The 24,179-nt window shown below is 43.8% G+C and overlaps 1 protein-coding gene across 1 annotated transcript; it reads right to left on the bottom strand.

Moving 5' to 3' along the window:
• Nucleotides 1-9,450: 9,450 nt before the first annotated feature.
• Nucleotides 9,451-24,072, bottom strand: dhx37 (DEAH (Asp-Glu-Ala-His) box polypeptide 37). Its single transcript, XM_029763260.1, has 26 exons — nucleotides 23,492-24,072; nucleotides 23,138-23,272; nucleotides 22,740-22,909; nucleotides 22,488-22,600; nucleotides 21,973-22,327; nucleotides 21,696-21,844; nucleotides 21,458-21,550; nucleotides 21,265-21,361; nucleotides 20,891-21,004; nucleotides 20,358-20,673; nucleotides 20,186-20,262; nucleotides 19,327-19,456; nucleotides 19,156-19,232; nucleotides 15,745-15,977; nucleotides 15,517-15,628; nucleotides 15,305-15,411; nucleotides 14,944-15,132; nucleotides 14,591-14,715; nucleotides 11,576-11,692; nucleotides 11,268-11,440; nucleotides 11,043-11,157; nucleotides 10,811-10,948; nucleotides 10,429-10,523; nucleotides 10,192-10,265; nucleotides 10,014-10,111; nucleotides 9,451-9,922 (listed from the first exon to the last, which is right to left on the bottom strand). Exons 2-26 carry the CDS (start codon nucleotides 23,244-23,246, stop codon nucleotides 9,846-9,848), a joined length of 3,453 nt encoding a protein of 1,150 aa, XP_029619120.1. The 5' UTR covers nucleotides 23,247-23,272; nucleotides 23,492-24,072; the 3' UTR covers nucleotides 9,451-9,845.
• Between the last annotated feature and the right edge of the window lie 107 nt (nucleotides 24,073-24,179).

Raw genomic sequence — 24,179 nt, 5'->3', positions numbered from 1 at the left:
CTTTCTAATATCATGTAATAACATTTATTAACATTGTTACATCCAAACATGTAATAACATTGACAAATGGGTTCCAAATTGACTTGTTTGGTGCTATTTAAATGATCTTAAGTGTGAGAGAGAGAGAGAGAGAGAGAGAGAGAGAGAGAGAGAGAGAGAGTAACTCTGCAAGATCACAGTCAAACCAGGGGCTGAACCTGTTTATAATTCTCATTTTCTTTATGGGGGTGTGTTAAAAAGAAGGTTCAACATATTTTACTGAAGAAGGGCCATCCATTTTCATTTTTTTCAGAGGTCAGATTTTCTCCAGGTATGTCTCATTATAAATAACGTACAGACTCTTAATTTGTTGGAGCCTTCATAAAAGCCTATTCTTCTGTTTGAAACAACCTCTACCCGCAACTAACACCATGCCCAAACCGGATGCGCGTGCGTCATCGTGAGCAAATTGATTTTGTCCCCCCACACCAAACTCAATCATGACACGCAGGTTGAAATATCAAAACAAACTCTGAATCAATTATATTAATTTGGGGACAGGTCGAAAATCATTAAACATTTATGGCAATTTAGCTAGCTAGATTGCTGTTACTAGCTAATTTGTCCTGGGATATAAACATTGAGTTGTTATTTTACCTGAAATGCACAAGGTCCTCTACTCCGACAATTAATCCTCACATAAAACAGTCAACCAAATTGTTTCTAGTCATCTCTCCTCCTTCCAGGATTTTTCTTCTTTGGAATTTATATGTCGATTGGCATCTAACTTTCATAATAAGGTGTATTACCACAACCGACCGCCTTCAGTTCATCTTTCAATGACCCACGTGGGTATAACCTATTAGGAGATGGCACGTGGGTATATGCTTCTAAAAGCCAATGAGGAGATGGGAGAGGCAGGACTTGCATCGCGTTCGATGTCACAAATAGAAGCAACTTCTATTTTAGCATGTGGCAATGCAGACGCTTTGTTGGCGCACGCAAGCAGTGTGGGTGCAATGATTGAATAACATGCATGTGTACATTTATTTTGCAATGCTCGCACACGTGACGCGTCCGGTAGCGTGTGAGTAACAGTCTCTTTAGCTAACATTCCACTCCTTGTCATTGCCAAAGACTGGCCTTTCTGCTGTCTTCAAATATGAACATTCTATTGTCAATGACCTCGAGAAGTTGATCCTGATTCGATAACCCTCACAGCTATACTCCAATCACAACGATTGTACAAATATTGGAACTCAAACACTTTTTTTCCTCCACATAACACTTTGGTATCCGTTTGTTTGTTTTTCCATGCGAAACCAGTCTGTCAAAAAAATTCTAAATTATCAAACTAAATACATACTGCAATTCCAACCACAAAACCTTTTTAAGCCTCAAAGTACAACCACTTGCCTAGCTAACAGTTACAGTAAGTGTTTTGTTTTTGACTTTGTTATAATTCTAATTCCAAGGCTCCACATGTTGTCATGGGAAATATTAATGTTATTTCCAACAACCAATGAGCAACACGTTGAGATTGCAAAAAGGCAATGACATGGATGGCAAGGAATGGAATGTTAGCTAAAAAGACTGGTATGCAGACTATGCCGGCTATGCCCACTTAATTCAGTATTGATATCAATGTAAACTGCATTTGTGGAGGTGAATGTTGCTTTCCTCTGCCCTGGTTTCAAAAGTAAAATGACCACCAGCATCCTACACTACATGGCCAACGTGCAATCACTGGAGAATAAACTAGATGAGCTCCGTTCAAGACTATCCTACCAACAGGACATTAAAAACGGTAATATCTTATGTTTCACCGAGTCGTGGCGGAACGACGACACGGATAATATACAGTTGGCTGGGTTTTCCGTGCATCGCCAGGACAGAACAGCTACATCCGGTAAGACGAGGTGTGGGGGTGGGAGTCTATTTGACAATAACAGCTGGTGCGCGATGTCTAATATTAAGGTAGTCTCGAGGTATTGCTCGCCTGAGGTATTCTACCTGAGGTAGAATACCTCATGATCAGCTGTAGACCACACTATCTACCAAGAGAGTTTTCATCTATATTTTTCGTAGCCGTCTACTTACCACCACAAACCAACGCTGGCAGTAAGACCGCACTCAAGGACCTGTATAAGGCCATAAGCAAACAAGAAAATGCTCATCCAGAAGCGGCGCTCCTAGTGCAGGCAAACTTAAATCAGTTTTACCTAATTTCTGCCAGCATGTCACGTGCAACCAGAGGAGAAAAAAATAACTCTAGACCACCTTTACTCCACACACACAGAGATGCGTACGAAGCTCTCCCTCGCCCTCCACTGGTAAGTGTCTTCACTGACATTTTCAACCTCTCCCTGGCCGAGTCTGAAATACCTACATGTTTGAAGCAGACCACTATAGTCCCTGTGCCCAAGAAAGCGAAGGTAACCTGCCTAAATGACTACCACCCTGTAGCACTCACGTCGGTAGCCATGAAGTGCTTTGAAAGGCTGGTAATAGTTCACATCAACACCATCATTCCGAAAAACCTAGACCCACTCCAATTCATCTTCCGCCCCAACAGATCCACAGGTGACGCAATCTTAATTGCACTCCACACTGACATTTTCCACCTGGACAAAATTAAAACCTATGTGAGAATGCTGTTCATTGTTGAACGCTGAGATGTAATCATAGTGCCCACAAAGCTCATCACTAAGCTAAAGACCCTGGGACTTAACACCTCCCTCTGCAACTGGATCCTGGACTTCCTGACGGGCCACCCCCAGGTGGCAAGGGTAGGCAACAACACAACATCTGCCACACTGATTCTAAACACGAGGGCCCCTCAGGGGTGTGTGCTTAGTCCCCTCCTGTACTCCCTGTTCACCCACGACTGCGTGGCCAAGCATGACTCCAACACCGTCATTAAGTTTTCTGACAACACAACGGTGGTAGGCCTGATCACCGACAACGGTGAGACAGCCTATAGAGAGGAGGTCAGAGACCTGGCAGTGTGGTGTCAGGACAACAACCTCTCCCTCAACATGAGCAAGACAAAGGAGATGATTGTGGACTACAGGAAAAGGAGAGCCGAACATGCCTCCATTCACATCGACGGGGCTGTAGTGGAGCTGGGTCGAGAGTTTCAAGTTCCTTGCTGTCCACATCAAACTATCATGGTCCAAACACACCAAGAAAGTCGTGAAGAGGGCACAACAATGCCTTCTCCCCCTCAGGAGACTGAAAAGATTTGTCATTGGTCCCCAGATCCTCAAAAAGTTCAACAGCTGCACCATCGAGAGCATCCTGAACGGTTGCATCACCACCTGGTATGGCAACTGCTCAGCATCCGACGGTAAGGCGCTACAGAGGGTAATGCGTACGGCCCAGTACATCACTGGGGCCAAGCTTCCTACCATCCAGGACCTAAACTCAGTAAAAAAAAGAACCGTCCTCTCACTGTCAACTGCATTTATTTTCAGCAAACTTAATGTGTAAATATTTGTATGACCATAACAAGTTTGCCAACAACTGAGACATAAACGAAATAAGTTCCACAGACATGTGACTAACAGAAATTGAATAATGTCTCCCTGAACAAAGGGGGCGGGGTCAAAATCAACTGCATTAAGTACTGCAGTGCATCTCCTCCTCATGGACTGCACCAGATTTTACAGTTCTTGCTGTGAGATGTTACCCCACTCTTCCACCAAGGCACCTGCAAGTTCCCAGACATTTCTGGGGGGCAATGGCCCTAGCCCTCCCCCTCCGATCCAACAGGTCCCAGACGTGCTCAATGGGATTGAGATCCGGGCTCTTCGCTGGCCATGGCAGAACACTGGCATTCCTGTCTTGCAGGAAGTCACGTACAGAACGAGCAGTATGGCTGGTGGCATTGTCATGATGAAGGGTCATGTCCGGATGAGCCTGCAGGAAGGGTACCACATGAGGGAGGAGGATGTCTTCCTTGGAACGCACAGCGTTGAGATTGCCTGCAATGACAACAAGCTCAGTCCGATGACGCTGTGATACACCGCCTCAGACCATGACGGACCCTCCACCTCCAAATCGATCCGCTCCAGAGTACAGGTCTTGGTGTAACGCTCATTCCTTCGACGATAAATGCGAATCCGACCATCACCCCTGTGAGACAAAACTGCGACTCGTCAGTGAAGAGCACTTTTTTGCCAGTCCTGTCTGGTCCAGTGACGGTGGGTTTGTGCCCATAGGAGACGTTGTTGCCGGTGATGTCTGATGAGGACCTGCCTACAACCCCTCAGTCCAGCCTCTCTCAGCCTATTGCGGACAGTCTGAGCACTGATGGAGGGATTGTGCATTCCTGGTGTAACTCGGGCAGTTGTTGTTGCCATCTTGTGCCTGTCCCGCAGGTGTCATGTTCGGATGTACCGATCCTGTGCAGGTGTTGTTATACATGGTCTGCCACTGCAAGGACGATCAGCTGTCCGTCCTGTCTCCCTGTAGCGCTGTCTTAGGCGTCTCACAATACGAACATTGCAATTTATTGCCCTGGCCACATCCGCAGTCCTCATGCCTCCTTGCAGCATGCTTAAGGCACGTGCACGCAGATGAGCAGGGACCTTGGGCATCTTTCTTTTGGTGTTTTTCAGAGTCAGTAGAATGGCCTCTAGTGTCCTAAATTTTCATAACTGTGACCTTAATTGCCTACCGTCTGTCTGCAAGCTGTTAGTGTCTTAACATGCACCTGTGGAACGGTCGTTCATTAATTGTTTATGGTTCATTGAACAAGCATGGGAAACAGTGTTTAAACCCTTTACAATGAATATCTGTGTAGTTATTTGGATTTTTACAAATGATCTTTGAAAGACAGGGTCCTGAAAAAGGGACAGAGGCGGTGTCAGAGGAAGGCCAAAACAATTGTCAAAGTCTCCGGTCGCCCAAGTCATAGACTGTTCTCTCTTCTACAGCACGGCAAACGGTACCGGAGCGCCAAGTCTACGCCTAAAAAGCTCCTTTACAGCTTCTACCCCCAAGCCATAAGACTGCTGAACAATTACTAAAATGGCCACTCTGACAATTTTTTTTTTTTACTTCAATGCAGTTTTAAGAAAATTGAGTTTTGGTTAAGGACTTGTGAGTAAGCATTTCACGGTTAGGTCTACACCTGTTGTATTCAGCGCATGTGTCAAATAAAGTTTAATTTGATGTAGTGTGGAGAATTCGCCCTCCTGGATGTTAAGGACATTGGTCCTTCGAGCCAGATCATACAGCGCAAAGGTGAACAGTAGGCTATTATTACACAAGAGCAACAAAGGCCAACATCCAAGAGGGGGGATACTTTTCTATGCAGAAAAACCCTGCTACATGTAAAGTATTGGGCTGGCCGCCTAATCCTTTCTTCAGTCCAACAGTGTAAAAAAAAAGTGTTTGTGTTAACTTTAAGGGACTAAAACCAGATATAAAGTATGTAGAAAAGATAATGGACCTATATATATTTTTAATACATATGAGAACTAACAATCACTAAAATAAAAGCTACAGAAAAATAATGACTTTATGAGTATTGATTTTGTTATGTTTGAGCATAAGAACACAGCAGGACATGTCAAAATGCATAACAATTGCAAGAAATGGTGTAGGCCTACCCCAACAGAATGGTGTGGGCGTATAGACAGGTTGGTTATTTAGCAACAGAAACGACTTGCTCGCAACCATGGGGCAAAACAGATGTTGGCTCTCCAATGTTTACTGAAAACATAAATACATTTGCACAATGACCACTTGTCTCTTAAATACACTGAACATAAATATGAACACAACATGCAACAGTAACAGTTCATATAAGGAAATCATTCATTGAAATAAATTCATTAGGCCCTAATCTATGGATTTCACATGACTGGGGATACAGATATGCATCTGTTGGTCACAGATACCTTACAAAAAAGGTAGGGGCGTGGATCAGAAAACCAGTCAGTATCTGGTGTGACCACCATTTTCCTCATGCAGCGAGACACATCACCTTCGCATAGAGTTGATCATGAAGTTGATTGTGGCCTGTGGAATGTTGTCCCACAACAATGGGCCTCAGGATCTTGTCACGGTATCTCTGCATTCAAATTGCCATCGATAAAATGCCAAATACCATAACCCCACCACCACGGGGCACTGTTCACAACATCATTAGCAAACCGCTCGCCCACAACGCCACACACACTGCCTGCCATCTGCCCAGTACAGTTGAACCCGGGATTCATCTGTAAAGAGCACACTTCTTCAACGTATCAGTGGCCATCGAAGGTGAGCATTTGCCCACTGAAGTCGGTTACGATGCCGAACAGCAGTCAGGTCAAGACCCTGGTGAGTGTGACCAGCATTCAGTTGAGCTTTCCTGAAACAGTTTGGGCAGAAATCCTTCAATTGTGCAACCCCACAGTTTCATCAGCGGTCCATTTGGCTGGTCTCAGACGATCCCGCAGGTGAAGAAGCCAGATGTGGAGGTTCGTGGTTACACGTAGTATGCAGTTGTGAGGCCGGATGGACGTACGGCCATATTCTCTGAAACAACTTTGGAGACGGCTTAAGGTAGATAGATGAACATTCAATTCTCTGGCAACAGCTTTGGTAGACAATACTGCAGTCAGCATGCCAATTGCACTCTCCCTCAACTTGAAACATCTGTGGTTGCACATTTCAGAGTGGCCTTTTATTGCCCCCAGCATAAGGTGCACCTGTGTAATGATCACACTGTTTCATCAGCTTCGTGATATGCCACACCCATCAGGTGGATGGATTATCTTGGAAAAATATAAGTTCACTAACAGGGACTTACACAAATTTGTGCACAACATTTGAGAGAAATAAGCTTTTTGTGCTTATGGAACATTTCTGGGATCTTTTATTTCAGCACATGAAACATGGGACCAACACCTTTGTATTTTTGTTCAGTACAGTTGAAAATGTAGGTAGCTGAAAATATTGGTTAGAAACATACTTTCAGGCTCCCGAGAGGCGCAATGGTCTAAGGCACTGCATCACAGTGCTAGAGGCGTCCCCACAGGCCCTGGTTCGATTCCAGGGTGTATCACAACCGGCCGTGATTGGGAGTCCCATAGGGCGGCGCAACAATTGGCCCAGCATCATCCAGTTTAGGGGTTGGCAGTCACTGTAAATAAGAATTTGTTCTTAACTGACTTTCCTAGTTAAATAAAGATTAAATAAATAAAAAGGGATAGCCTGAGCATGTGAAAGCTGGCTTACCGTCTCTAGCTTGGACAGTTCAAGAGTTAGTGGGTATTATATGCAAATAGTTGTAATTTATAAAGTTTAGAAAATGTTAATGTTTTAAGGTTTGTAGATGAAATAGTTAAAGAGCCGAAGCTATTTAAAATGTCTACCACTGTGTTCTTATGTTTGGCATTGAATCCATGTAGTTGTATACCAATTTACGTAAATGTGCATTTATAAAGGTGTTAGAGCAGGGGTCTTAAACCGTTTCCTGCCCAGGAACCCACAGCCAGTTGACTCAGGGACCCCAATCACATGTTAGAAGTTTTTTTTTCAAATGTCTTGTGATCAGGTGAATAGCAAGGAGAAGTAATCAACATTTAAAAATTAATACACGTTTATTTTCACCTCCCCACATTACAATAGGAAGTGTAAACGAAAACAGCCTATTAGATTGAAATTCCCTTTCTAACACATTTTGCTAATAGCAGCTGTTTAGCTGGTTAAACAAAAGGTTAGCCATTTCCTGGTTGCTAAAATTCTAATAGTTTGCCTAATTTTAGTTTGTGACTAAACAAGCAAGTATAGTGTAGAGAATCATTGTACCATCTAAACCACTATGCAATGTATTTTCCATAACCAAAAATATTGTATTTTCAGCTGTTTGAAACTAGTGTACAAAACCGAAATATGCAAAAATGAAACTTAAGAACGGGAAGTTTAGAAATAGAGCACATACAGATATACCGTTTCCTAGACTTGCTTTAATGAGTGACAGATCTATAAACAACACGATCCACGCCCCTACCTTTTTTGTAAGGTATCTGTGACCATATGAATTTGGTCAGGTCACCCAAAAAGTTACATATTGCAGCATAAAGTCAAGAAAGCTTAACAGCAGTCAGCGGCACAACACAGATCTGGGGAAATGTAAAAAAAAAATGTATGCAGCATTGAAGGTCCCCAAGAACACAGTGGCCTCCATCATTCTTAAATGGAAGAAGTTTGGAACCACCAAGACTCTTCCTAGAGCTGGCCGCCCGGCCAACTGAGCAATCGGGGGGGGGGGGTGACCAGGAATCCGATGGTCACTGACAGAGCTCCAGAGTTCTTCTGTGGAGATGGAGAACCTTCCAGAATGACAGCCATCTCTGCAGCACTCTACCAATCAGGCCTATGGTAGAGTAGCCAGACGGAAGCCACTCCTCAGTAAAAGGCACATGACAGCCCGCTTGGAGTTTGCCAAAAGGCACCTAAAGGACTCAGACCATGAGAGACAAGATTCTCTGGTCTGATGAAACCAAGATTGAACTCTTTGCTCTGAATGCCAAGCATCACGCCTGGAGGAAACCTGGCACCATCCCTACGGTGAAGCATGGTGGCAGCATCATGCTGTGGGGATGTTTTTCAGCGGCAGGGACTTGGGAGACAAGTAAGGATCGAGGGAAAGATGAAAGGAGCAAAGTACAGAGATTTTTCATGAAAACCTGCTCGAGCACTCAGGAGCTCAGACTGAGGCAAAGGTTCACCTTCCAACAGGACAATGACCCTAAGCACACAAAGATAACGCAGGAGTGGCTTCGGGACAAGTCTCTGAATGTAAATAATTTCTGGAAGCACTGTATCCATGTTAGAAAATTTGAAGTTACGATAGCCTGAATGTTTTAAAGTTGGCTGTGTTGCCTAATTGGCCAAAGAGCAGGACCATATTGAATAGCTACCATTGTATTTGTAATGGTTCTCATTCAAACATGTTCATTTAAAATGGTTATAGTTTAAAAGTACATACGCTCTAGTCAATCCATATTGCAGAAGTTACAGCATGATTGAAATTTATAAGCAATGTTACCACGTTAGCAGAGACTGCATTCACGGAAATTACCTTTCCATTTCAATCGCGCAATCAGTAACGCTTCAGCTATACAGACTGAATAGAGACCTAAATAGTATCAAAAACCCTTTGACAAGCAATGTAAGTAGTGTCAGTGAACATCTCAACGTTGGTTTGGAGTTGATAGCCTTAAAAACGGTGAAAGAGATACTTTGTTTATGCCCCTTTTTTTGCCATTGAAATACATTGGAGATCATTTTACATATTGTTGTAGTTAAAGTATAAATGCTAACCAAAATATTTTCTCAAGCAATCTAAGTTGGGGAGGTCTGCACCTCGAAGTTAGTTTCGTATGCATAGCTTATATCGTTTAAGCGCTAGAGCGAGGGAAATAAATATGATAGTAAGACTATGCAAGAAATCTTCAGGAAACACACTAATAAGTTCACTTAAATTAAGAAAAAAAATAAGCCTTCGTATTTATTTTGGGTGTCAACTGCATGGTAAAAGGCTTCATCTTCAAGAAGATTTTTGGATTTTCATTGTGTCCAACATTGATCAAATCTCATTCAAATCATCAGTTTCAGACTAGCACAAATAAGCAGTCTTAAAAATGTATCAAAGCACAACAAGAGAAGGACACATGGTCTAAGTGAAAGATTAGCCCTTCCCCTGAACAGTTCTGTACAGAACAGCCAAAAGGTCCTGTGTGTTGGGTGGCCAGCTGAGGTATGGATAACTGGCTCCCTGGTATGGGTAATGGGGTTGTGTTGATGGCACTGTGTTGGTATGGCTGGTTTGGCAGGCAGCAAAGCTGGTATCAGTGTCCTCTGTGTCAGATGGGAGGCCAGCTCTTGGCCACGTCTTGGTGCTTAGCTTCAGGGATCCACTGGCAGTATGCAGTCAAGAGGACTGGAAGGAGAAAATTACAAGAATAGAGAACATCATGTTAAACAATTTGACACGTTTGACAGTCTCTCATTGAAATGACACAAATACGTACATTTGTTGTTGTTCTTCCAGGATGAGAGCAGTACGTCTCTGCAGTCCACTCTCTCTGACACCAAAGCTCCCAGCAGAGCCTCAGTCCTAGGCTGGAGTCTGACAGAGGAAAAACAACATTAAGCATTAACACAGACAGACCCTCCAATGTGGTGTAGTGAAAGGAACGCTTGGCTTACTTTGCCCAGGTCTTCATCATGATGGAAGGGTTTGAGAGAAGATAACTGCTGTGCTGCTTCAATTTAGGGCAGACCTGAAACACACGACACACAAATAAAAGTGAGTGCAGTCAACCTCCGTTTTACTCCATCTAACCAGGCTTGTCCCACAGAGATCTGTACTGCCTGATCTGACACTATATAGTACACTTATAGGTTAAAGGGTTGCCTTTGGGATGCAGCCAGTGCTTTCAGTACCTGTCCTTCCAGAAGGAACCTGGCAAACAGTTTATATCGCTCCAGGCCATCTGGGTAATCCATTTCTATAGCAGGAAGCTGCCAGCCACATCGGACTAGAGGGAGATACAGGGAATAGAGTGTTAGGCTCAATCTCAATCAGTGTTTCTGTGATTCTTCACATCCTCTCTCCTTTTCTACTGTATTAGAGAAGGTCCAAGGTCCCTCTCCTCAGACCTTCCTCTCCAATACATTTTGAGGAGATGAGGGGATTCAGGGAATTGAGGAAAGATGAATAGAGACAGAGCCAGAGAGAGATCAGAGACGTTACAGCCCACACAGACCAGGGAAATACTGTATTACTGAACGTGACAAAGACAGCCATGGTGTAGAGCAGACTCACAAAAGGTGCTGGTACAGTGACATTTGACCCTGCCTGTAGAGGAACAGAGCCATGGCGACGGGGTCTCCAGAGGAGATCCAAAATGGCAGTACTGGGTGAGGAGCTGGGGAACCCACTCTGGTTCTACCGCTGACACACCTGAGAGAGACATCTCCCTAGTTAACAGCTGTTGGCATAACGGAATACTGATGACATTAAACTGTGCTATAATCAGTGGAAGTGTTTCACCTACCTCTCATGTACATCTTGGTGGTCTCCAAGACCTCCTGATAGACCACAAACTGAGGTAGCGTTTTAAACAGGGCTGAGGAGGGGTGGATGTAGACTGGCTCGTCCAGGAGTGGGGTCTGAAAAGGGTTAACACAACACTATCAACAAGCAGGATCAGAAATGGGACTAAGAAACAAAGAAAAACAACAAAAAACTCATCACCGATCAGTGTTATAGGTGAACTCACCTTGTATCCATTCCTCCATTTTGAATCTAGTAGTTCCTCTTGCTGTACCCGTCTGGCGAGGTGGTCTCCCAGTCCCGCCAGCACTATCTGACGTAAACACACCACCTGGCTCTCAGTAGGTGGAGCCATCTTACAGTCCACAAACACACCCACCTCTGGACACACTGAGTTCACTATGGAAGGAGAGGACAGAGTTTTTGCACTGTTGGTTAGGGCCTGTAAGTAAGCATTTCACTGTAAGATCTACACCTGTTGTATTCGGCGCACATGACAAATAAACTTTGATTTGATTTTGAGTGTGTGTGTACCTGCGTTGGTGAGCTGTCCTCTAAGTCGTCTGATCTCCAGCATGGCTTTATACCTCAGTCCATTCTCCTCACAGAATTTAAGAGTGCAGCCAGCAAACTCACACGCACCCACAGCACCTGAGGTAACCCATCATACTTTAACACAGACACATGTAGTACACTACCGGTCAAAAGTTTTCGAACACCTACTCATTCAACGGCTTCTCTTTATTTTTTTACAATGAAGAAGAATAGCGAAGACATCAAAACTAGGCGGGAAAAAAAACATATGGAATCATGTAGTAACCAAAAAAATGTGTTAACCTGTTTGGGATAGGGGGCAGTATTTTCACGGCCGGATAAAAAACGTACCCGATTTAATCTGGTTACTACTCCTGCCCAGAAACTAGAATATGCATATAATTAGTAGATTTGGATAGAAAACACTCTAAAGTTTCTAAAACTGTTTGAATTGTCTGAGTATAACAGAACTCATATGGCAAAACCTGAGAAGATTCCATACAGGAAGTGCCCTGTCTGACAATTTGTCGTCCTTCTGTAGCATCTCTATCGAAAATACAGCATCTGTGCTATAACGTGACATTTTCTAAGGCTTCCATTGGCTCTCAGAAGGCGCCAGAAAGTGTAATGGGGTGTCTGCAGTCTCTGGGCGAAGTACAGCAGCTCTGTTTGTGAGTGGTCAGGCTGGGAACAGTGACACTGGAGATGCGCGTCCACGAGACTACTCCATTTTTTTCTTTCAGCCTTTGTGACCTGAACGCACAAACAAAACGGAGGTATTTGAATATAACTATGGATTATTTTGAACCAAAACATTTGTTGTTGAAGTAGAAGTCCTGGGAGTGCATTCTGACAAAGAACAGCAAAAGGTAATCCAATTTTTCTTATAGTAAATCTGAGTTTGGTGAGGGCCAAACTTGGTGGATGTCAAATTAGCAAGCCGTGATGGTCGGGCTATGTACTCAGAATATTGCAAAATGTGCTTTCGCCGAAAGGCTATTTTAAAATCTGACACCGCGATTGCATAAAGGAGTTCTGTATCTATAATTCTTAATAAAATAATTGTTTTTTGTGAACATTAACCATGAGTAATTTAGTAAATTCACTGGAAGTTTGCGGTGGGTATGCTAGTTCTGAACATCACATGCTAATGTAAAAATCTGTTTTTTGATATAAATATGTTTTGTTCAATCAAGTTCATGCATGTATTGTATAGCAATGTCCTAGGAGTGTCATCTGATGAAGATCAAAGGTTAGTGCTGCATTTAGCTGTGGTTTTGGTTTTTGTGACATATATGCTTGCTTTGAAAATGGCTGTGTGATTATTTTTGGCAGGGTACTCTCCTGACAATCTAAATTTTGCTTTCGCTGTAAAGCCTTTCTGAAATCGGACAATGTGGTTAGATTAACAAGAGTCTTGTCTTTAAAATGGTGTAAAATAGTTGATTGTTTGAGAAAATTGAATCGTGGTATTATAGTTGGTTTTTTATTTCGCGCCGTGCGATGCCATTGGCTGTTGGCTAGGGGTTCCGCAGGCGGAACGTCTGTCCTTAACAGGTTTTAAACAAATCAAAATATATTTTATTTTTGAGATTCTTCAAATAGCCACCCTTTGCCTTGATGACAGCTTTGCACACTTGGTATTTTCTCAACCAGCTTCACCTGGAATGCTTTTCCAACAGTCTTGAAGGAGTTCCTACATATGCTGAGCACTTGTCGGCTTCTTTTCCTTCACTCTGCGGTCCAACTCATCCCAAACCATCTCAATTTGGTTGAGGTCAGGGGATTGTGGAGGCCAGGTCATCTGATGCAGCACTCCATCACTATCCTTCTTATTAAAATAGCCCAGAGGTGTGTTGGGTCCTGTTGAAAAACAAATGATAGTCTCACTAAGCCCAAACCAGATGGGATGGCATATCGCTGCAGAATGCTGTGGTAGACATGCTGGTTAAGTATGCCTTGAAACGCTAAATAAATCGCAGACAGTGTCAACAGCAAAACACCCCCACACCACCTCCTCCATGCTTTACGGTGGGAAATACACATGCAGAGATGATCCGTTCACACACACACCGCGTCTCACAAAGACCTGGCAGTTGGAATCAAAAATATCAAATTTGGACTCCAGACCAAAGGACTCATTTCCACCAGTCTGATGTCCATTGCTTGTGTTTTTTGGCCCAAGCAAGTCTCTTCTTCTTGGTGTCCTTTAGTAGTGGTTTCTTTGCAGCAATTCGCCCATAAAGGCCTGATTCTCCTCTGAACAGTTGATGTTGAGATGTGTCTGTTACTTAACTCTGAAGAATTTATTTGGGTTGCAATTTCTGAGGCTGGTAACTCTAATGAACTTATCCTCTGCAGCAGAGGTAACTCTGGGTCTTCCATTTCTGTGGCGGTCCTCATGAGAGCCAGTTTCATGATGGCGTTTGATGGTTTTTGCGACTGCACTTGAACTTTCAGTTCTTGAAATGTTCCGCATTGACTGACCTTCATGTCTTAAAGTAATGATGGACTGTAATTTCTCTTTGCTTATTTGAGCACTTCTTGACATATAATATGGACTTGGTCTTTTACCAAATAGGACTCTCTTCTGTATACCACCCCTACCTTGTCACAACACAACTGATTGGCTCAAACGCATTAAGGAAAAACATTTCACAAATTAACTTTAACAAGGCACACCTGCTAATTGAATGCATTCCAGGTGATTGCCTCATGAAGCTGGTTGAGAGAATGCCAACAGTGTATAAAGCTGTCAAGGCAAAGGGTGGCTATTTGAAGAATCTCAAATATATATTTTGATTTGTTTAACACTTTTTTGGTTACTACATGATTCCATATGTGTTATTTCATAGTGTTGTCTTCACTTTTATTCGACAATGTAGAAAATAGTAAAAATAAAGAAAAACACTTGAATGAGTAGGTGTTCTAAAACTTTTGACCGGTAGTGTACAGAACACACAGACAAAGAAAAAAACACCACCACACCCTCATACGCTCACACTCCAGCCTTACCCAGTAGGACCATGAGGTCCCCCAGCAGTAGAGAGGCTCCCTGCCCAGCCCACAGCCTCCTCATCTGGGCCAGCCGGGCTCGACGCTGGGCCAGCTTGGAACTCTCATCCTCACTACCAGCAGGTCTGAACCAATAGAGACGGTGGAGAGAGGGGAGACCGAGAGACCAATAGAGACGGTGGAGAGAGAGAGAATGTAGAGACGCAAAGACATTAGGAGCTTGTTTAAATATGCATTTCACAATAGGTAACGAAACCAAAACACTGATCAGAAACACACGCTATTCTAATGTCTATGTATTTTAGAATAATCCCATAAACACACATTTCCTCTACTCTCTCTCTGCCCCTCACCTGTCCAGATCCTCAAAGATCTCCCGGACCGTCATGGCGGCCACCACAGCGATGACGTAAGGCAGACAGTCCTGCTGCTTCCCTAGCGCCAGCATCTTAGCGTAGCGCGGTGACACGGGGAACGACGCCATTGCCCTGCCTAAGGGGCTGATGGGACAGCTCAGACGCGCTCGCTCCATCTCCTTAACCCTAAAGCAGATAGAGATGGATTGATCGGTGGGTGGGTTTGCTGCAGGAGGGGATAGTGGGGTAGAGGATCTGAAGAGGGGACTTCAGATATACCTGCTGAAAAGTGAGTTTTTGAGCAGTGAGGTAGGTTGAGTGAAGGGTGAGGTAGAGTGAGTCAGGTTTAACCGCTTACCGCCCGGTGCGTGGCGGCTCCTCTAGTGCTCCCAGTGAAACCAGTAACTGTTCTGCTGCCACCAGCGCCTCAGCTGAGGGAGTTGTGGGGAATGGAAAATTGACCACCTGAACACACAGGAACACACCATTAGCCAAATAGGTAGTGTCTGACTAATTTCACAGGAAGACTTTCTCCCTCTACAGCATCAATCAATGTGTTATTTCTCTGACCTTGTCTATGTTAAGGTCCTTCATCTGTAGTACCAGGTCCTCAACTGGCCTGCGGGTGATCTCTGCCTCCGAGAACAGACTGAAGTCTCCAAACACCGCTGATGAGTACAGCCTAGCACACACAGTCAATAGCACATTCAATTTTATCCCAGTTACGAATGATTGAGGTTAAAAATGGGGTGTGAAAGCATTTACTTTAACAATTAAACAGCCCTTTCCAGTTCTGACCTATAGCAGTGTCCAGGTTCGGTACGGCCTGCCCGGCCTGCCCTCTGATTGGCTGAGGCCTGTGAGGTCCAGGAGACCTTGAAGGAGGAGACCCCCGTGACGCGGTCGTAGAAGCGCTTCTTGACCCGACCACAGTCGACTACATACTTTATCCCCGGGATGGTTAGAGAGGTTTCTGCTACGTTGGTAGCCACAACACACAGACGTGCACCATGGGGAGGGGGCCGGAACACCTGGACACAAAGATTAGAAAACACACACATATATACACAGTTGAAGTCGGAAGTTGAAGTCGGAAGTTTACATACACTTTGGTTGGAGACATTAAAACTTGTTTTTCAACCACTCCACAAATTTCTTGTTAACTTCTTTGGGATAGGGGGCAGTTTTTCACATCCGGATGAAAAGCGTGCCCAGAGTAAACTGCCTGCTACTCAGGCCCAGAAGCTAGGGTATGCATATTATTAGTAAAACTGTTTGAATGATTTCTGTGAGTATAACAGAACTCATATGGCAGGCGAAAACCTGAGAAAAATCCAACCAGGAAGTGGGAAATCTGAGGTGTGTAATTTTTCAAGTGATTGCCTATCCAATATACAGTGTAAATTTGGTCTGATTGCACTTCCTCAGGCTTCCACTGGATGTCAACAGCCTTTAGAACGTTGTTTCAGGCTTCTATTGTGAAAGGGGAGCGAATAAGACCAGTCCCAGTAGGTGCCTCAGCTGAAAGCCTTTAGTTGTTGATCGTGCGCGGTCGTGAGCACAAGCTCCATTCCCTTCCCTTTCCAAAGACAAAGGAATTGTCCGGTTGAAACATTATTGAAGGTTTATGATAAAAAACATCCTAAAGATTGATTATATACATCGTTTGACATGTTTCTACGAACTGTAATGGAACTTTTTTTACTTTTCATCTGGACAAATGCACCTTGTGCATTTGGATATGTGAACTAAACACGCAAACAAAAAGGTATTTGGACATAAAGATGAACTTTATCGAACATTTATTGTGGAACTGGGATTCCTGGGAGTGCATTCCGATGAAGATCAAAATGTAAGTGAATATTTATAACGCTATTTCAGACTTTTGTTGACTCCACAACATGGTGGGTATCTGTATGGCTTGTTTTGTTGGCTGAGCGCTGTACTCAGATTATCGCATGGTGTGCTTTCACCGTAAAGCTTTTTTAAAATCTGACAGTGGTTGCATTAAGGAGAAGTTTCTATAATTCTGTGCATAACACTTGTATCTTTTATCAAAGTTTATGATGAGTATTTCTGTAAATTGATGTGGCTCTCAGCAAAATCACCGGATGTTTTGTAGGCAAAACATTATGCGCCAATGTAAACAGATTTGATATAAATATGAACTTTATCGAACAAAACATACATGTATTGCGTAACATGAAGTCCTATGAGTGCCATCTGATGAAGATCAAAGGTTAGTGATTAAGTTTCGCTATTTCTGCTTTTTGTGACTCCTCTCTTTGGCTGGAAAATGGCTGTATGTTTTTTTGTGACTAGGCGCTAACCTAACATAATCGTATGGTATGCTTTCGCCGTAAAGCCTTTTGAAATCAGACATTGTGGCTGGATTAACAAGAAGTTTATCTTTAAAATGATGTATAATACTTGTATGTTTGAGGAATTTTAATTGTAAGATTTCTGTTGTTTTGAATTTGGCGCCCTGCAATTTCACTGGCTGTTGTCGAGGTGGGACACCAGCATCCCACATATCCCAGAGAGGTTAACAAACTATAGTTTTGGCAAGTCGTTTAGGACATCTACTTTGTGCATGACACAAGTCATTTTTCCAACAATTGTTTACAGACAGATCATTTCACTTATAATTCACTGTATCACAATTCCAGTGGGTCAGAAGTTTACATACACTAAGTTGACTGTGCCTTTAAACAGCTTGGAATATTCCAGAAAATGATGTCATGGCTTTAGAAGCGTCTGATAGGCTAATTGACACCTGTGGATGTATTTCAAGGCCTACCTTCAAACTCAGTGCCTCTTTGCTTGACATCATGGGAAAATCAACAGAAATCAGCCAAGACCTCAAAAAACAGTGTAGACCTCCACAAGTCTGGCTCATTGTTGGGAGCAATTTCCAAATGCCTGGAGGTACCACATTCATCTGTACAAACAATAGTACGCAAGTATAAGCACCATGGAACGACGCAGCCGTCATACTGCTCAGGAAGGAGACGCGTTCTGTTTCCTAGAGATGAACGTACTTTGGTGCAAAAAGTGCAAATCAATCCCAGAACAGCAAAGGACCTTGTGAAGATGCTGGAGGAAACAGGTACAAAAGTATCTATATCCACAGTAAAACGAGTCCTATAATCGACATAACCTGAAAGGCCGCTCAGCAAGGAAGAAGCCACTGCTCTAAAACCGCCATAAAAGAAGCCAGACTACAGTTGTCAACTGCACATGGGGAAATATATCATATTTTTTGGAGTAATGTCCACTGGTCTGATGAAACAAAAACAGAACTGTTTGGCCATAATGACCGTTGTTATGTTTGGCGTAAAAAGGGGGAGGCTTGCAAGCCGAAGAACACCATCCCAACTGTGAAGCACGGGGGTGGCAGCATCATGTTGTGGGGGTGCTTGCTGCAGGAGGGACTGGTTCACTTCACAAAATAGATGGCAGCATGAGGAAAGAAAATTATGTGGATATATTGAAGCAACATCTCAAGATATCAGTCAGGAAGTTAAAGCTTGGTCGCAAATGGGTATTCCAAATGGACAATGACCCCAAATATACTTCCAAAGTTGTGCCAAAATGACTTAAAGACAACAAAGTCAAGGTATTGGAGTGGCCATCAAAGCCCCGACCTCAATCCTATAGAAAATTTGTGGGCGCAACTGAAAAAGCATGTGCGAGCAAGGAGGCCTACAAACCTGACTTAGTTACACCAGCTCTGTCAGGAGGAATGGGAAAAAAAAATTCACCCAACTTATTGTGGGAAGCTTGTGGAAGGCTAACCTAAACGTTTGACGCAAGTTAAACATTTTAAAGGCAATGCTACCAAATACTAATTGAGTGTATGTAAACTTCTGACCCACTGGGAATGTGATGGAAGAAACAAAAGCTGAAGTAAATCATTCTCTCTACTATTATTCTGACATTTCACATAATTAAAATAAAGTGGTGATCCTAACTGACCTAAAACAGGGAATGTTTACAGGGATTAAATGTCAGGAATTGTGAAAAACTGAGTTTAAATGTATTTGGCTAAGGTGTAGAAACTTCTGACTTCAACTGTACATGCACAGTAAGCATGCACACAAGGACAAGCTCACATGCAAGCTTGCACAGACAGACACAGATCATGCATTAATGCAACGATATCACTTAATCTAGTGTAGATTTATTGTGCCAAGTGGCCCGTTTTACCTTGGCCTGCTGCTCTGGAGCCAGGAGAGAGTAGAGGGGGAGGACGTAAAGAGGGAGGGACGGGTCCGCCTTCTCCTCTACAGACACGGAGAGAAAGAGAACATATGAATCAAGGATACACACCTGAGAGCTGAATGGCAACACATACACCTAGCTGTCCTTTTCTCTTACCTGTGTCTGCAGCGTCGTCTCCTAGTTCCAGGTCGGACCCCTCCTCATCATCTATCCCCGCCAGACGATCCTCATCCCCCTCATCCACCGGCAACGCTGAGTAGTTATCCAGGTCAATACGGGGCAGGGACTACTCACACACAGAAACCACACACAAACAGCGTTAAAACATTCACTCACACACACACACACTTCTCAACACAGTGACAGAATAACTACCGTAAATTCCGGACTATAAGCCGCAACTTTTTTCCCAGGCTTTGAACCTCACGGCTTAAACAATGACGCAGCTAATATGGATTTTTCCATATATTGCCGCTCCGTTTTTTGGCGGCATAAATCTTTCATTAGACCAATGAAATTGCCGAACGGGTTAAGGTCAAACAACTTTTTTGTTTACTGTTTAGATTAAATCGAGCGCTCTCAAACTTCCCATCATTCTGATTACGGTAGTCATTTCATCACCCTCATCATGGCAAAGACACGGAGAAATGCATATGATGCAGCTTTCAAGTTGAAGGCGATTGATCTGGCTGTTGGAAAAGGAAATAGAGCTGCTGCACGGGAGCTTGGTCTTAATGAGTCGATGATAAGATGTTGGAAACAGCAGCGTGAGGAATTGACTCAGTGCAAAAAGACAACTAAAGCTTACTGCTAATTTTTTATTTTTTGTTACAAGCCGTGTTTCGTTAAAACCTGTGTAAAGTTAATTTGTTTCAATGTACCGGTAGGCACCTGCGGCTTATAGACATGTGCGGCTTATTTATGTTCAAAATAATATATATTTTTTAAATTCAGTGGGTGCGGCTTATATTCAGATGCGCTTAATTGTCCGGAAATTACGGTAAGTAGTACGTACCACAGTTCTCTTATGTTTGGCTTTCTTAAACTTCTTCATCTCATCTGAGGAGTCTGTTGCTGCCTCCTCTCCCTCACCTTATCAGAACACACAGTCATACATTTTACACTGTGTAAAGACTGTGTAAAAAATGTAAATAAATAATAATAATAATACTTTTTTAAAAACATACCACTAGCTGTGTTGCCCCTCTTGAAAGGGAAGGCCCTCCTCAGTCTCCTGCAGACAGAGTGGACCTCAGCCTGGCCCGTCAGGAACACCAGGATACCCCCAGGGGGCAGCATGCGGTGGATCTTACAGGTCTTGTGGAACACCTCTCCAGTGTAGTCCTCCAGAGGAGTCCGTTTGTTAAAGTGGACGCTTACAGGGAACTGACGGGCCTCCACCTTGATGACGGGCGGAGGAGTAGGAAACAGCTTCCTGTTTTCTGTGAAGTCCTCCACACGCAGAGTAGCTGACATCACTATCAGCTTCATGGGGAGGCCTTTCTGTATGACACACAGGAAACAGGGTAGGGTAAAATAAGGACAACGGCAGGTTGGGTAGAGAAGTCTGCTAATAAATCATTATTTAGTAAATAGTTTATAAATCTTAACATAACAGTTGTGCATATATTAAGTAACAGGCTCAAGGTGTCAGGAACCCCCAGTCACTTGTTGATGTTCATTTTTTAATAACAAAAAAAATGAACCCCGTCTGTCTGACCTTGTTTCTGAGTGGTACGATGCGTGACAGCAGGCCAATCAGGATGTCTGTGTACACACTCCTCTCATGGGCCTCATCTATGATGATCACACTGTACCTCTGGAGCAGGAAGTCCTACAGCGGAGAGCGACAGAAACTTAGATTGTGTCTCAAATGGTACCCCATTCCCTATACAGTAGCGCACTATGGGCTCTGGTCAAAAGTAGTGCAACAAAGGGAATAGGGTGCCATTTGGCTGACTGAGGCAAATAGACTGAGAATGGAGTCATACAATACATATGGAAAAACATGGGGGGGCAGATAGGTAAGGAGAGGGAAGGATGGAACAAGTGAAGGGAAGGATAGAGAATAAGGAGTGGGGGTGGGAGGATTACCTTCTGAATCTCCTTCAGCAGGACTCCGTCTGTCATGAACTTGATCTTGGTGTCACAGGTCACATTCCCCTCATAACGGATCTGGTACGACACCACCCTAACAACAGACAACCAAACACACACAGAGCCTCAGCAGACACAACCAAACACAAATGGAAATGAAATCCAAACACTAGCCATTGTGTGTGTGTACCGTGTAGACAGGTTCATCTCTTTGGCCACTCTGTGGGACATACTGACAGCTGCCACTCTCCTAGGCTCTGTCACACCAATGATTCCAGTGCCACTGGAGAGAAACAGGAGGGAGAGGGGTAAACAGAGATATGATAGTATTAGTGGAGTGAAAAAAGGCTTAAAATAAACATACAAAAAAGATAAGTGGTGAATAAGATAGAGTGAAGCAGAGAAAAAGAGCAGGGTGTGTGTGTTACCTGGCATATCCAGCCTCGTACAAGAACTGGGGTACCTGGGTGGTTTTACCACTTCCTGTCTCTCCACACAGAACCACAAAACTGTTCTCCCTCACCGCCTCCATGATCACTTGCTCCTCAGCCAGCACTGGCAGCCTCAGACGGGCCTCCTACACACATTGCAGGACAAACAAATGCGCGCACACACAGCAGGAGAAATAAAGACAAATGCTCACGACTTGAGAAAAACAAAGAGAATGTGCATGAGAAACAAACACACAACACAAGAAACGCACACCTGCATCTCTGGCAGCCTGTCCACGGAGATGAAGATTGCTGGCTCGGATGGCTTTTTACTGGAGGCCTGGGCTGGGCCTGACTCCTCGCTCGTCTCCCTTTTCTCTTCCTTTTTCATCTCCACCTCTTTCTCCTGACAGGAGGAGGCTGGCTCTTCAGATTCTGAGACATTAGTGGCCTCCACCCTTCTATTCCCCATCCCTCCATCATCCATCTCGTCATCAGATGAATCCAAATCACTACTCTCCTCTTCTGCCTTCTCTTCCTCCCGTGCTCTTCGTTTCCTCTTCCTGTTGGCTCCACTCAGGCTGCTGATCCTGGGCCCTGAGGCTCCGTCATCTACCTCATCAGGAGTCCTGAGAAAGACAACACCACAGAGGATCACACACAAGCCTTCAGTAGACCAGGACACTATCACTCCAACTGAATATCATTGTTCATTAGTCAACCTGAGCTTATGGAAAGCATCACTAAACCAAATGCTGCTACAATGGCGTGACAGTCACACTGCCTTACTGTTTGGTCTGGTACTGCTTGTCTCCTGTGCCCAATTTGGAGGTGGTGTAGAGCAGCTTCAGCTCAGAGTCAGGCAGCTGCACTTCGGCCAGTTTGGCCAGGATGTCTACTCTCTGGAAGTCAAAGGAGGAAGATAATGAATAGTGTAGTTTCATGTTTTTGTGCAGAACTATTTCAAATGACACACTTCATAATTATACTTGACTGAAACTAGCCTGGTCTGACTCAGAGATGGCAGATTGAGAATGTTACCTTGGCTTTCTTCTCTTTGACCTCCAGGACTTTTTGTAGATGTTTCCTCTGTTTCTTGGTAAGGGGCTGTTTCTTAGTAAGGGACTTCTCAATGCCCCTCTTCTTCTTGGCTTTGGTGGCTGGAAGGACCAGGGCATTGCTCTCGTCCACCCCCTTTAGGTTGGCCCCGTCTGTGGGACATGGAACAGAGTATTATGAGTACACAAGAATCACACCCATTACAACACCAACCTCACGAACAGTAGTTTTACATTTTAGTAGCAGACGCTCTTAACCAGAGCAACTTTAACAGTAGTGAGTGCAAAAATGTTCATACTTAGTTACCAGGTATCTCTCCCCTTCCCCACCTTCGTGTGTACCTACATATTTTGAGGGCCACAGGCGCTTGAGTGTTGTACCTTTGAGTTCCACTACAACAGTCTTCCCCTGCTCCTTGGCCTCTGGAGGTGGATGTGTCTCGTTCTGCTCCCGTCCCTTCCAGTTGTGCCTCTTCCTCAGCCGCCCCATCTTACGGCACGTAACAGACAGGAGCTCTATGGATCGCACAAAGAGAATATCGCATTGACAGGGAGGTGAGTGCTACAAGTTTCCATTTAAATATGCCGGTACTAATGCGTTGTTAAGCTTTTTTGAAAACAAATGTAGCTGCTGGTAGGAAGAGCCTAAACAGCTACGGTAGCTAACTTTACTAATGCTAGCAAAACTATTATTGTGAAACGCGAACTCCATTGGCTAGCCAATACAACACTTACCGTGTCAATACGTAGAAATGATGGTAATGTATGGCGCATAAACGTTAAAGACAAAATGCCGTCCAGCTCGCTCTTGAAACTTTTCCAGGATCTCACGTGTATACAACCTGAAGCCTGGGTCCGTCACACATTGTGTTCCGACACTGATACATGATCGGTATGAAAGTTCCGCCCTCTTTTTCAGAACGCTATGGTTATGTATATATGTATTACAATATCTTTGAACGTTCCAGTGAATAACGCATTTTTATTCGATGAAACAGACGTACAATAGCTAATATGACACATGTGTATAATGGTGTGCTAAACTGCTCTGTGTGGAAGTGTATGGAATAGCCTAGGTCTAAAGTAGCCTAGGCAGACGATAGCGGGCGCCAGATCTGCACTATCGTCTAGGGTTGATGTGCCTAGTAGTAATACCAAAGACAGTACAAACTCTGTGTCGTCCGTGGACCGGGTCCTACATAAAGCATCCTCCATTCATGCTGAAAAAGCATAATTTTACTCTTTTAACTAGCTTTAATGGCGGGCCGTCGAATAAAAAAACCCGAAGCTGGTTGAGATAATGCCAAACGTGAAGAAAGCTGCCATTAAGGCAAAGGGTGACTACTTTGAAGAATATCAAATATAAAATACATTTTTATTTGTTGAACACGTTTTTGGTTACTACATGATTCCAAATGTGTTA

Source organism: Salmo trutta, chromosome 9 (assembly GCF_901001165.1).
Source record: "Salmo trutta chromosome 9, fSalTru1.1, whole genome shotgun sequence".
NCBI lineage: Eukaryota > Metazoa > Chordata > Actinopteri > Salmoniformes > Salmonidae > Salmo > Salmo trutta.
The sequence above is the reverse complement of the archived record's forward strand: the minus strand, read 5'-3'. Positions and strand labels throughout refer to the sequence as shown.